Consider the following 13,663-nt stretch of genomic DNA (forward strand, 5'->3'; position numbering starts at 1 on the left):
GGCAACACCATTGACAAACCAGTAACAAGACATGAGGAAAAGAGAGGAGACAAACTCCTGATAAGCAGGAATGAAAAGGGGGAATGAAAAGGGTGATGTCACCATGGATCTCTAAGAGGACTACTATGAACACTTTATGCGAATAAATCTGACAGAGGAAATGAATAAAATCATTGAAAAACACAACTTACCAAAACGGATACAAGAAACAAAACTTGAGTAGCTCTGTAGCCATTAAGTAAACTGAATCTGTAATTAAAAATATTGTCACAAAATTATAGACCCAGATGACTTCACTGGTGAACATCTGAGAAAGATATACCAATCTTATACACACTCAGCAAATAGAAGGAATGTTCCCCAATTCGTTTTTCTGACACCAAAACCTAAGAAAATGACAAATCTCTCTCATGAACACAGATGCAAACATACTAAACAAAATATTAACAAATTGGGGCACCTAGGTGGCTCAGTGGGTTAAGCCTCTGCCTTCGGCTCAGGTCATGGTCTCAGGGTCCTGGGATCAAGCCCTGCATCAGGCTCTCTGTTCAGCAGGGAGCCTGCTTCCTCCTCTCTCTGCCTGCCTTTCTGCCTACTTGTGATCTCTGTCAAATAAATAAAATCTTAAAAAAATTAAATTGAATTAGATATAAAAAGGATAGTCATAAGCAAGTAGAATTCTAATCAGAGATACAAGATTGATTATTTAAAAAAGAAAGAAAGAAAGAAAGCACTAGGGCGCTGGGCTGGCTCAGTCAAGTGCCTGCCTTTGGCTCAGGTCATAATCCCAGGGTCCTAGGATTGAGCCCAAATTGGGCTCTCTGCTCAGCGGGGAGTCTGCTTCTCCCTCTGCCACTCACCCTGCTTATACTCTCTGTCAAATAAATAAATAAAATCTTTATTTTTTAAAAGATTTTATTCATTTGTCAGAGAGAGGGAGAGAATGCATGCAGAGGCAGGGGGAGTGGCAGGCAGAGGGAGGGGGAGAGGAAGAAGCAGGCTCCCCACTGAGCAAGGACCTGGACGTGGGACTCGATCCCAGGACACCAGGATCATGACCTGAGCCGAAGGCAGCCGCTTAACCGACTGAGCCACCCAGGCACCCCAAATAATTAAAATCTTGATAAAAACCCCAACACTGATTGTGATTCACTAGAGTAACAGAAAACACATGATCATCTCAATAGAAGCTGAAAAAGCATAATGCAAAATTTAATGCCCACTCATGATAAAAACACTCAGCAAACCAGGAATAGAAGGCATTTCCTCAATCTGATAAAAGATGTATGTCCAAGACCTTACGGCTACTGTTCTGTCTGATGACGGATACCGAGTGCCATTTGTCCCTGCTCAGGTTTCCATTGGTCCCTGCTCAGGTTTCCATTGAGGCAAGGGGTGCGCTCTTAAGGCTGCAATCCCACATTGTACCAGAGGGTCTACCCAGTGCAGTAAATTAATAAAAGGAATAAAGAACAGAAAAATTAGAAGAAACGGTCCTTATTGTAGATGACATGATTATAGATGTAAAAAGTCCTAGCTGATCTTGAAGTTTGGAATTGAGTTTGACAATCTCAAGATACAAAGTTCAATGTATGAAAAACCTATCATACTGCCATATATTTGCAGGGAATTTAAAACCTGTTTCCCCAAAACGTAAGGTGACTAAAAAGATGTTAAGTCCTAACCCCCAGAACCTGTGAATATGACCTTACTTGGATATAGGGTCTTTGCAGATGTCCTATGAGATGATGATGTGCTTGGATGAGGGTGGGCCCCAAACCCAGTGACTCGCGTCCTTACAAGAGGAGAGATAGAGGTGCTGGCTCAGCTGGTGGGGCACGCAGCTAGCTCTTGATCTCGGGGTTGTGAGTTCAAGCCCCATGTTGGGTGTGATTACTTAAAATCTTAAAAAAAAAAAAAAGACACAAACACAGAGATATAGGGAGGAGACCGTATGAAAACGGAGAGAGACTTGGAGGGACATCTCTACAAGCCAAGGATTGCCAGGAGAAGCCAGGAGGGGGGCATGGAACTGATGGTTCTTTACAACCTCTAAAAGGAACCAATCCTGTGGATACCTGTGTTTTGCAGTATATTATCCCCCCAGGGATTTTGGGTTATATCCTCCAGGACTTTTGAGAATAAACATTTTTCTTTAAGATTTAATTGACAGAGAACATAAGAGAGGGTACTGGGAGAGGGAGAAGCAGGCTGCCCGAGGAGCAGGGAGCCTGATGCCGAGCTGAAAGCAGACGGTTAATGACTGAGCCACCCAGGCGCCCCAAGAACAAATTCCTGTTGTTAGAAACCACCCAGTTTATAGCACTTTGTTATGGGAGCCCCAGGAAACTAAAGCATAACCCCATTTATGATGTCAAAAACCTAAAATGCTTAGAAAAAATTCATCAGAAGCATGCAAAATCTCTACAATAAAGGCTACACAATACTGTTGAAATTCAGAGAACACATAAATGAAGAGAAATCACGTCTGCAGACTAGGAACTCTGTTGTATCAAGATGTTGCTTCGTCCCAAACTGGCCTACAGACCCAGCACAGCCTCGTCCATAATCCCAGCAAGCTTGTGACAAGCTCATTTTAAATTCTGTATGTTGTATGTGTGATACAGATGTATATGATACATATGGTATCATATGTATATCATATATTAAGTATTGAGCATTCCAACATACACACGGATCACGATAATATGGTGATCTCATATGTACCATATATGTATGATGTCATATATGTATCCTATATGTATATCACATGATATACCACATGTAGATATATGTATATCCTATATGTATGATACGTATGATGAGATCACCATATCATCATGATCCGTGTGTATGTTGGAATGCTCAATACTGTCCTACAGGCTACCATTTTCCATTCTCTTTTCTTCTCAGTGCTTCTTTCTGGTAGTTTCTCTTCCTGTGCCATCAGGTTCATGGGTGTTTTCTAAGGGGTTTTGGATCTGCTATTAATTCTATCCAGGGTATTTTTTCATTTCAGATGTTGTATTTTTTCTTTAGAACTTCATTTAGGTCTTTTTTGGATTTTTCATTTCTTCATCTTGTTCGTGATTTCTTTTACATCTGGAGTGTATTTTTAAGATGTTTAACAATATCCATTTTACGGTTCCCGTCTGCAGATTCAGCAACTGTCATTTTGTGGTCTGCTTAGTATTTCTCTTGATTATGGTTTCTATTTTCCTTCCTTTTGGCACGCTGTGGTAATTTCTACCTGGATTCCACCATTGTGAATTTCGTACAGTGTGGGCTGGTTTTGTGCTCCTTAAAGAATGTCGGACTTTGTTCCAGCAGGCAGTTAAGATACTCAGGATCAGTTTGATCCTTTTGGGGCTTGCTTTTGATTTTGCTTGAGGGCTGATTTCACCCCACTGCTGAGGTCACAGCTTTCTGAGGCCTCTACCCTGAGGTCTGCACTGTGTGTTACGTGGTTTTCTGCCGTGGCTGGTAGAAACACTATTCCAGCCGTTCTGTTTTCTGGTGATTTCCCCTTGGGTTCCCGGGAGTTTATGCCACACCTGCAGCATCGGCAGACTGTAGGCGCCTGGCCTCCACAAATACCAGCCTGTGCTGGCTCTACTCATCAGGTCTGCAGGGCTCTGCCCCCACCCACAGTGCTGGGCCTGGAAACTGCCTCGAGGCTGGAAGCTGGGGCACCAAGAGACTTACCTTGTTTCCTCCCCTTCGCACAGAAAACACTGCCATGTGCAGCGTCTCTTCCAATACCCAACACACTGTGTACACAGCTTCCTCGGGTTCAGTTCTGTGCGGTGGTCTCCGTGGCTGTCATCCTCCTTCCCGAGTGCCACTTGCACACGTTTAGGACTCTTCCTCGTAACCATATGGTCTCCTCTGGGAAAGCCAGCCGGAGGGCTCCTGGGCACAGCGGGCTCCCGGCTCGTTTCAAGCATCGGTTCCTAACAGTTTGGAAGCCATGGAAGTTGTCCCTGTGCTGGGCCTCCCACCCCTCGGGGCTTACGTTTACATCTTAATAGCGGATCCAGGACAATGGTCGCCTGTCACTGAAGGACCAGGACTCAAGTTACTTCAGTTCCATCACTCTGTGGGTGACTGAGTGCTTTTATTGGTGTTTAAAACCAAGAAACAGCGGGACCTGTGAGGTAAGTTTTTCCTTTTCCTTTAATATTAATTAAATTAAGAAGCGTTCATCCTTTCTGGTACCATAATACTCCTTTTGATATTATTTTGGTTTAATGGCATGAGTATGTAAACAAAGTTCAATAAAAGGGCATTTTCCTGGCCATTGTTATTTTATTTCATCTCATGATTACCGTTGCCGTGTAAAGGAGGTGCTAGTCCAGCGTGGTCTATGCGAGGCTCCCCCAGGGATCGACTCCCAGGTCTAGGCCCTGTGAAGACAGGAGCACTGGAGCTGGATGTCCCACAGATGCACCTTGGACCTTGGCTTCCCCATCTGTAAATGCAGTGTCTGGGCATGAGGACCCATGATGACAAGCCTCCAGGCCTGGGCCTGCCTCTGGGGACATGGGAGGGGCTGAACCTGGGAAGCCCTGCCAGCCTCGGTCCTCCATCTCCCCCACCCCTGGACTCTCCTGGGCCTCCCAGGCCCCAGATCCATCCTCTGAGAACTGGGATGGTAAAGTGACGCCCCTCCCCCGCCCCCCCCGTTGGGGAAAGCCAAAGGAACCAGCAGGAGCAGAAGTGTACAGACCTAGAACAAGCTTTAGGTGGCTCACCTGTGTGCGAGGGGAGCAAGGGTGTGGAAGGTGGCAGGTGGGGCCTCAGGAGTGGGCACCCAGGGGTTCCCCTCACCACTCATGGCCCTGACAAGGTCCTGCTCATGTCACAGGGGAGACCCTGCAGTTCCTCAGCAGCCAACATGTCCCCCAGATGGAAGTGGAGGCCAAGAGGTGGGACTATCCATGGGGAGAAGAGGCTGGGGCAGGGACAAGGTCTTGAAGGGCCTGGGTGGGCAGCTTCCCCAGAGAGCAGGCTCCCCCCACCCCCAGACCCTTCCCAGTCTTTGCTGCTCTGGCCCAGCCAGCCCTGGCTCTCCCTTGCCCTCACCGGGAGCCATGGAAGCCCAGGCCTGGGCTTGGGACTCCTGGAGGCATCAGGGCCTTTTGAGGACACGGCTCCTGCTGTGGTCACTGCCCAGCCCATTCCTCGCTTTTCAGGCTCATTCCACGAGCAAAGGGATATGCTTGTTCTTCCCACCTAGTTAGAAAAAAGCAAAACAAACCAGCCAGCCTCTTGCCTATCTCCTATGCCCAGGACCTGCCATTCCCACCCTTGTTTTCCTGCAAACCAGCTCCCACTGGGTTGTGGTCGAAGTCCCCAAAGTGTAGGAGCCCCGGGGTCAGACCTTGGACCTCACCTTGACCACAGCAGCCCTGTGGTGGCCGGTCTTTCCCCGTCTGTGTCCTCCAGGCCGCCCTCCTCCTCCCACCCTAGTCACTGCTTCTGGCACCTGGACCCCTGACCTGTCTGCACTTGTTCTGCAGTGGCCTTCCGTCCATGAACGGCAATCCCAACGCCGGACGTCTCACCTGGGGGGTCAGATGGGCACGTCAGACTTGACCCCTGCCCCAGGGCAGGCAGCCCCGTGCAGCCCGGGGCTCAGACCAAAGCCTTGGAGTCCCTCTTGCCCCCCTCTCTCCTACCTGCATCTCATCTGTCCAGAAATGCTGCAGACAAAACCGGCAAAGTATTTTCAGAGGCCATTTCCTCTCTTCCTGTCTCCACACGGACGCAGGGCCCTCATCGCTCCCCCTTCACTCGGGGACACGCCACATCCCTGCAGCTGCACACAAGCAGGTTTCCCAAGGGGCAGGGCTTGGCCGGGCCCTGGGAAGTGGGTGGGAGCGGCTCCTGCAGAGACTCCTGCAAGCCGCCTGCCTGCAGAGACCGCAGAGGAACCAGGCAGCCGTCCCCCCTTTGCCCTCCATACCGCCCGTCATTCCTCGTTCACACCCAGTGAACACCCGTGACTTTTCAGTCTCGTTAGAGATCACGCCGCCCCCCTCCCCCGGAGCTGGATGGGCACCTGCCCGTAAGGCTCTATGTGGTCCCAGCCTGCTGACCCTTGGGCCCCCCGGCTCTGCCTCCCCAGCCCCGTAGGTTAGGGTGCGGTGACCCCATGCCACTACTGCTGGGTGTCAGTACTGCTCTCACCAAACTCTCTGGGCACCGGGCTGGCCTCTGCCCTGGGGCCTGGTGCTGCCTGGCACGCGGAAGGCCCCGGAGGGTACAGAGGCATGAAGGATACTGGGCAGGAGCCAGGACCCCTAAACTGCTGCCACGGGTGACTCGGGAGATGCTCCAGGGTTGGTGGGCCAGCTTCCCCTTGGGGGGCACTGCCCCCCACTCTCCCCGCACCCTGCTCCCCATGCACCACACTCCCCACCGCCCCCAGCAGAAAGCAGCCAGACGAGGTCTTCTGCTGTACTAATGTATTCCATCTTTCAAAAAGAAAGACATGATTTTAATATTACTTAACAATATGTTAAAAAAGTAGCCAGGCAGGCCTCCGTGTTAATACAGTCGTACACTCTCTAACAGACTTGATGGTGTGAGTACTGGGTGGGGTTTTGTTTTTGAACTTTCTCATTCTGCAAGGGATCTTACACAAGCTGGCTACAAGTCAGGGGGGTCAGACACAAACAGCGCAACGTGTACACTCTTAAACAGTAGATTGTGGAGGAGAACGGAAGAGCGCCTGCCCGCCCAGCCCGCTTTGGGTGGGACGCAGGGCACACGAGAGCTGAGTGACGGCAGTGCCCTGGCAGGGACAGATGACAGGACAGGGCGAGATGCAGAGGCAACGAGCCACGTGGATGATGAAACGCGTCTCTGGCCACGGCCCCGGCTCCTGGGCCGCGCAGTGGGAAGCCGGCGGGAGCTACTGTTGCAATCCGACGGCCGGCGCTGTGCTCACGCCTCACTCACAGATACACGCACACGAGCCACTGACACAGGCCGAGCGGCGAGTTCTCGGTCTGGGGGCATCAGGTGCGGTGGCCCACCCGGCACAGCCCTGGGCAAGCACAGCAGCTCCGGGGCCTGGCCCACCTTCCGCGCGTCCCTCTCCAGGTGGTCCTCATTCAGTGGGCAGCAAAAGTGGCTTTTTTCAAGCTAAAATTGGACCAGTTGATGGATAGTCTTTGTCGGGTCTGTCTAGCGGAATCCAAACAGAATCTGTGAAGACAAAGAGCCAAACGGTCACAGAAGGAACAGCCCACAGCTGAGCTGTGTCAGCAAAGTCCAGTGTCCTCCCAGGATGGGAGGGTGGGGGAAGGGCGCTCAGCATGCCAGACCCGCTGTCAAGGACCCCTCCACATCTGGCCACCCTTCAGAGTGGGGAAAGGCCCTCAGGAGGACGGGGATCCCCTTCTTCAGGGCACAGGTGAGTGCCCTCAATGTCCTCTGGTGTCCTGTGTCCTTCTTTTTGAACTTGTCCTCCAGGGAAGCTGCCCAAAGGAGGTTTCTGATGAACCCATCTGAAAATGTACCAATGGCCACCACCCTGCCCTTCTCCACGTGTTAAGCCATGGAGATCCCAGCGGCCCTCGCTGATCCACAAATGCACACCCGAGTGCAAGAGGACACAGGACTTCACACGGTGAGACTTGGTCACAGCACTGCCACCGACCCCCCACTCCCTGCACTCAGGGTGGCAGCAGAGGCAGGCCTGCTGCCCTGGGGCCCAGCTCTGGGTCACCCCTGCACACCCAACAGCATCTGAAAAACACCACGTTCTGCCACCTGCTTCCCAGGCAATAATGGCTGATTCTCTATTAAATGAGGAACACTTCCTTTCAAAAACCTTAACTATGCAGTTTCTGAAGTTCTCACCTGTCCAGCTCTCATCTGAGTAGCAGAAACTTGAATTAAACCTGAAAATGGTTACTGTGGTCACACAGCGTAGCCCAAGTGTGTTGATTTACATCACTCAACCACAACTCCTTGTGCTGCCTGCTAGGCAGTCTGTGTCCAGGTGGATAGAGCCGTGTGTCCGTCCCTGCCCTGCCCCCGAGCAGTGTGCCACCTCCCAGAATTCAACTTCTCTTTCTCTGGCCACAGCTGGTCGAACTCCGAGTCCTAGTGGCATCACTTTTACAACGTTCGTTGTTCACCTTTACAACCTTACAACCAACCTGCCTGGACCGTGTCCCCCTGCTCTGGCGGGCACTCCCAGCGGTCCCCATTAGGCTACATGCATCCCGCCTCTCCACGTGTGGTGGCAAGAACGTCCATAGGTGTCTCTGAGCCAGCTGGAGCCAGGCCCCCAGGCCCCCAGCTCTGCCTACCCCCCCAACACCCGAGGATCTGACACTTCCTGCCCATCGGGCCTCCATGTGGTCTGCCAGGGACCGTGTTACATGTCCAGAACATGTGTACCCAGGTGACTGGGACCACAAAAGCCTCGATCAGCACACCCCTAACCCAGGTCAGGAAGCCCAACCCTGCCGACCCCATGGCACCATGCCGTCCTCTCCCAGGATGCAGCTCGCACCCTGGTGTCTGTGACAATTGCCCACAACCTCGCAGCCCCTCACCCATGGTCTGTGTGCGCTGATTTCTGCACTTACAGGAATAGAGTCATCCTGTATCTTTTTCTTCCTGCTTTTGTGCAATTCCCCCAGGAGGCCGCCATGTGCCCGTTTCCAAGGTTGTAAGAGCTCCCCCCACAGAATAGACAGAAAACCGCAGGGCTCCGTGAAACGGACGGCTTCGACTTGACCCGATTCTGCCAAACTTCATGGTCGTTGGAGCCACTCTGTGCCCCCGAGGAGTGGGGGAGCCACTGCCCCTGCGCGCCCAGCCCGTCAGGCGGGAGGTCTCTCCATAAGTCCCTGGTCATGGGTTTCTGTGACAGCCCATCTGTCCACGCATGGGTCTTTTCCTGTTCTGTCATGTGTATCTGTTCTGGTACTAACCCTCCGTGAGGTGCTGCGGATACCATCTCCTCACTTTCTTTAAAGAACTGTTGATTTTCATGTCATTTAATTTATCAATCTTTTTTATTTTATAGTTGGCGTTTTTAAGAAATCTGTCCCTACTCTGAGGTCAAACAGATACTCACCTATATCCCAAATAAAAAGGTTTGCTTGTGACGTTTAGAGTCTTCCCACCTAGAGCTGACCTTTGAGTAGGATGACGTGAGGATCCAACTGAAAGTTTTTCTTACATAAACTTTCACAGCTGCATTTATGAACATACCTTCGTTTCTGCTGCCGATCTTTTGTCATAAACCAAAGCTCAGCATTGTGTAGTCTGTTTCTGTGACTTTCTAAGTCTTTGCAATGGACAAGAAAAGCAGCTCTGTTCTTCCTATACTTCTAGAAGGATCAGATCAAACCTAAGTTTGTTTGTTCTTTTGTTTTGTTTTAAATATATATATATATTTCAAAGATTTTATTTGATGAGAGAGAGCTCACAAGTAGGCAGAAAGGCAGGCAGAGAGAGAGAGGGAAGCAGGCTCCCTGCTGAGCAGAGAGCCCAAAGGAGGGCTGGATCCCAGGACCCATGACCTGAGCAGAAGGCAGATGCTTAACCCACTGAGACACCCAGGTGCCCAGTTCGTTCGTTTTTTTTGTGTGAACATCACACACATGCAGGAGAGAAACCAGACATGCACGCTGAAAGAAACTGAGAAGGCAAACACTGGAGCACTAGCAGCAAGCCTGGGACACTGCCTCCGGGCAGTCCCCACCCCAAAACCCAAAAGTAATCACCATTCTGGCTTTTTAGGATCATTTCCTTGCTTTTCTTTATAGTCTTAACACCTATGTATGGTATAGTATCCCTGAAAATATACGTCACTGAGGTATAATTTATGTACAATAAACTGCAGTTACTACAGAGCTCATAGTGCTGATAAATAAATAAATCCGAGTAACTATCCCTCCAATCAAGACACAGAAAACTTCCAGGAAGTCCCTTTGCTGTAATCTCCTCGCTGCCCCAGCCCTAGGTGAACAGTGATCTGCCGTCACTGGGATGAATTTGCATTTCCTGGCATCTCAGGTACATGCAACTTCGCAGTATGTACCTGCTGTCTGCCTTCTTGGCCCGAGCACCTGCCTCTGGGCTCCATCTCCACGTGTCATCGGGAGTAAGCTTTTCCCAGGTGAGTGGCGTCCACCGGATGGACAGAGCACAGTTTCTCTGCTCATCTGCTGTGCAGACCTGGGCTGTCCCCAGTTTTTGGCTATTACAAGTGAAACTTCTGGAAACATTCATGTACAAATCTTTGTGTGGATACATGCTCTGGCTTCTCTTGGGCAGAGAGTCAGGAGTGGAGCTGCTGGACTGAATGGTGTACATTAAAAAGTGTACTTCAATGGAAAGAGCCTGGATGTCCACAACAGACAAATGGATAAAGAAGATCTGGTTCATCTATACAATGGAATATTACTCAGCCAACAGAAAGGATGAAATCTTACCATTTACATCGACATGGATGGAACTGGAGGGTATTATGCTGAGTGAAATAAGTCAGGGAAAGACAATTATCATATTATCTCACTCATATGTGGAACTGAAGAAACAAAACAGAGGATCAAAGGGGGAGAGAAGGAAAAAGAAGAGGAAATCAGAGAGACAAATCGTAAGAGACTCTGAACTCTAGGAAACAGACTGAGGGCTGCTGGAGGGGAAGGAGTGGGTGGAGGGGGATGGTGTCCTTACGGGCAGCAAGGAGGGCGCGTGATGTAAGGAGTACTGGGTGTGATATGTAACTGATGCATCACTGACCTCCACCTCTGAGACTAATAATATGTTAATAATGTCATATTATTATGTATTATATAATAATACATACTATATGCTATATAATATAATATATAATATACACTATAATACTAACTAAGCTATATTATATAATACTAATAATATGCTAGTAAGGCTAGTATGTTAATAACTGATTTTAAATACAACAATTTAAAAATATGTAAAAACTGGTTGTGTCTAAAAACATTTGGTTGTGTCTAAACTGAGCTTTCTATAAATAGGGTATCATGTATATTCGCGTGCTGTGCCTCTGTCCACTCTCGAGTTTGTAGGATCCACACTGCAGACTGTTCTAGCCCGTTCCTCTCCGCGGCTGAGCAGCATTCCATGTGTGACTGTATCACATGTCCACCCTACACGAATGTGTTTTAAAAACACTCAATTTTACAAAATCCTTCTTGGGCTTTAAAATCTACAGATAAATTCTGGGAAGTGAGATAGCTTAACGATATTCACTTTTCTTATAAATGAATACAGGATCTATCCCAGGTCTTCAAAATTCTTCCCTCATGCTTCATCTCTTTCTATGCACAGGTCGTGGGCAACTTCTATTAGATTTATTCATGGAAACTGCATAGATTCTGGAGCTGTTACAAATACCGTCTTTATTTTAAAATACATCTTCAAATTATGGATGGTATGGAGAAACATAACTTCTGTACACTGATCCTATAGCCCGTCCCTTTACTAAACTCTTTCTCTTGCTAATTTTTTTGTAATTCTCTTTGTAGTCAGTTAGATCAACTGTTAAGTAAAATGGAATTTTATCTCCTGCTTTCCATTCTTTAAGCCTTTTCATTTCTTTTCTTCTCTTATTATGCTGCCTAGGAACCATGATTTAAGGCTGAACAGAGATGGAAACAGAGAGCATCTCTGTTTTGCACACGCTTCCATGCTTCCCACTTGAGAAAATGTTTCATGTAGCATTTCTTTTCTCTCTTTTGGTAAATCTCCTTTTCAGGTTAAGGATATTTCCTTCTACTACTAGTTTACCTTTTTCTTTTTTTCTTAAATTAATGGAATGCTAATTTTTATCAGATGTTTTTTCTGAACCTATGGAAATGATCATATGGTTCTTCTTTAATTATCAATTTAGCAAATAGCATTTGTGGATTTCCTAATAGTAAATATTCCTTGCATTCATTCCTAGGGTACACCAGTTTGGTCAAATATTACTTTTAAAAATACTGTTGGATTTGGAATGTGAAATTTTTTCACATCCAATTAATACTCATGACCAAAACAGATCTGTGATTTTTCATGTTTTCTGTATTGCTTTTAGCAGATTTTGGTATCAAAATCTTCCTTCTCTCATAAAATGAAGTGGGGAGTCTTGTGTTGTCTCCTCCTTTCAATTTTCTGGTAGAATCAGTATAAGGCTGGATCATCTCCATCTCTCTTTTTAAAAGATTTTATTTATTTGACAGAAAGAGAGACAACAAAGGAGGGAACCCAAGCAGGGGGAGGGGGAGAGGGAGAAGCAAGCTCCCCACTGAGCAGGGAGCCTGATGTGGGGCTTGATCCTAGGACCCTGGGATCATAACCCAAGCCGAAGGCAGAGGCTTAACCGACTGAGCCACCCAGGCGCCCCGGATCATCTCTTTAAAGTTCTGGGAGCATTCTCTGCACAAATGTCAGAATGCACTGGGGTTATCTGTAACTACTACTCTGATTTCTTCGATGGTTTACTGGATCATTCAGGCTATTTTGTTACTGCGTTGATTTCGTATTTAAGTTTTAAAATTGTGAAGTTGTTCCCAATGTTCTCGTATAGCTGAATCACTACAGCACCTGGAGCTATGTCTTCCCTTTCACTTATATAGTCACAGAATATAAAAAAACTCTTCTCATTATGGAAGATGTCAGACACACACAAAAGCAGAGTGTGGTGACATGGGTGCAGCCATGGTCCAACTTTTATAATTATCAACATCCTGGTTCTTTTTCATCTAATTACTGTATTGTGTCGTTTCTCCCTATTTTATCTTGATCAGTCTCTCAAAGGTTAATTATCTAGTTAATATTTTCAAAGAGTCAAAGTTTGGCTTTGTTGATCTCCTCTGTATTTGTTTTCTGTTTCACGATTTATGTATTATCCTCTTTTATGCTCTTTGGGCTTATTTGGTTGTTCTTTCCCTAATTTCTCAAACAAAATCCTTAACTCATTAATTTTCAGGTTTTTAAAAACTCACTCGGCAGCCTTAAGGCTTCAATGAAGGAGCGCTCAACAGCAAACTGTCCACAGCCCACAGTTTTCATAGTCAGTGTTTTCCTTCTCTTTTAGTTCCAGGTATTTTTAAATGTCTACAGTGGTTTCTTATTGAACCCATGAGTTAAACATATATACTTTCAGATATCCAAATACTTAGGGACTTAAAAATTTACTTTGGTAAACTGCCGACTTAAATGTGATGCGGTCAGGGCATACAATTACACATATTCACTCCCTTAAACTTCTGACCCTTGCTTTCTGTGGCCCAGTACCCACTCCACTTCTGTGAGTGTTCCCCGTGTGCCCAGAACACAGATGCCCTGTTTCCTGGATGCACTCTCCTCCGTACTCCTCTTCCACATCCATGGGGACGATGTCCAAAAGGGACGGTGGATCGGATTCTCTATGCAGCCCAAACTAGTTCCTATTTGTATTCTGAGGCTATTTCATTAAGTACCTAGTTTAAAATTTCTATGTCTTCCTCACACATTGAATCTTTTAGCACTATACAGCAACCTTTATCAGTCCCTTTTTTTAATCCATATTCTCTTTGATAATAACATAATTATACAACAGCTTCCTTTTCCTCTTTACTTCTACCTTTCTATTCACTGTGTTTTAGGTATGTTCTTATAAATG

At 47.4% G+C, this 13,663-nt stretch overlaps 1 protein-coding gene across 1 annotated transcript in view; it reads right to left on the minus strand.

Annotated features, from left to right (window-relative positions):
• Positions 1–6,443: 6,443 nt before the first annotated feature.
• Positions 6,444–13,663, minus strand: part of LOC111149040 (family with sequence similarity 193 member A) — a 164,443-nt gene continuing 157,223 nt past the window's right edge. Inside the window, 1 exon segment of the mRNA XM_022505934.1 lies at positions 6,444–7,215. Coding sequence (XP_022361642.1) covers positions 7,122–7,215 — 94 coding nt within the window. The 3' untranslated portion in view covers positions 6,444–7,121.

The sequence above is a fragment of the Enhydra lutris genome, unplaced genomic scaffold (genome assembly GCF_002288905.1).
Source record: "Enhydra lutris kenyoni isolate GAN:26980312 unplaced genomic scaffold, ASM228890v2 scaffoldscaffold21, whole genome shotgun sequence".
NCBI classification, from domain to species: Eukaryota; Metazoa; Chordata; class Mammalia; order Carnivora; family Mustelidae; genus Enhydra; species Enhydra lutris.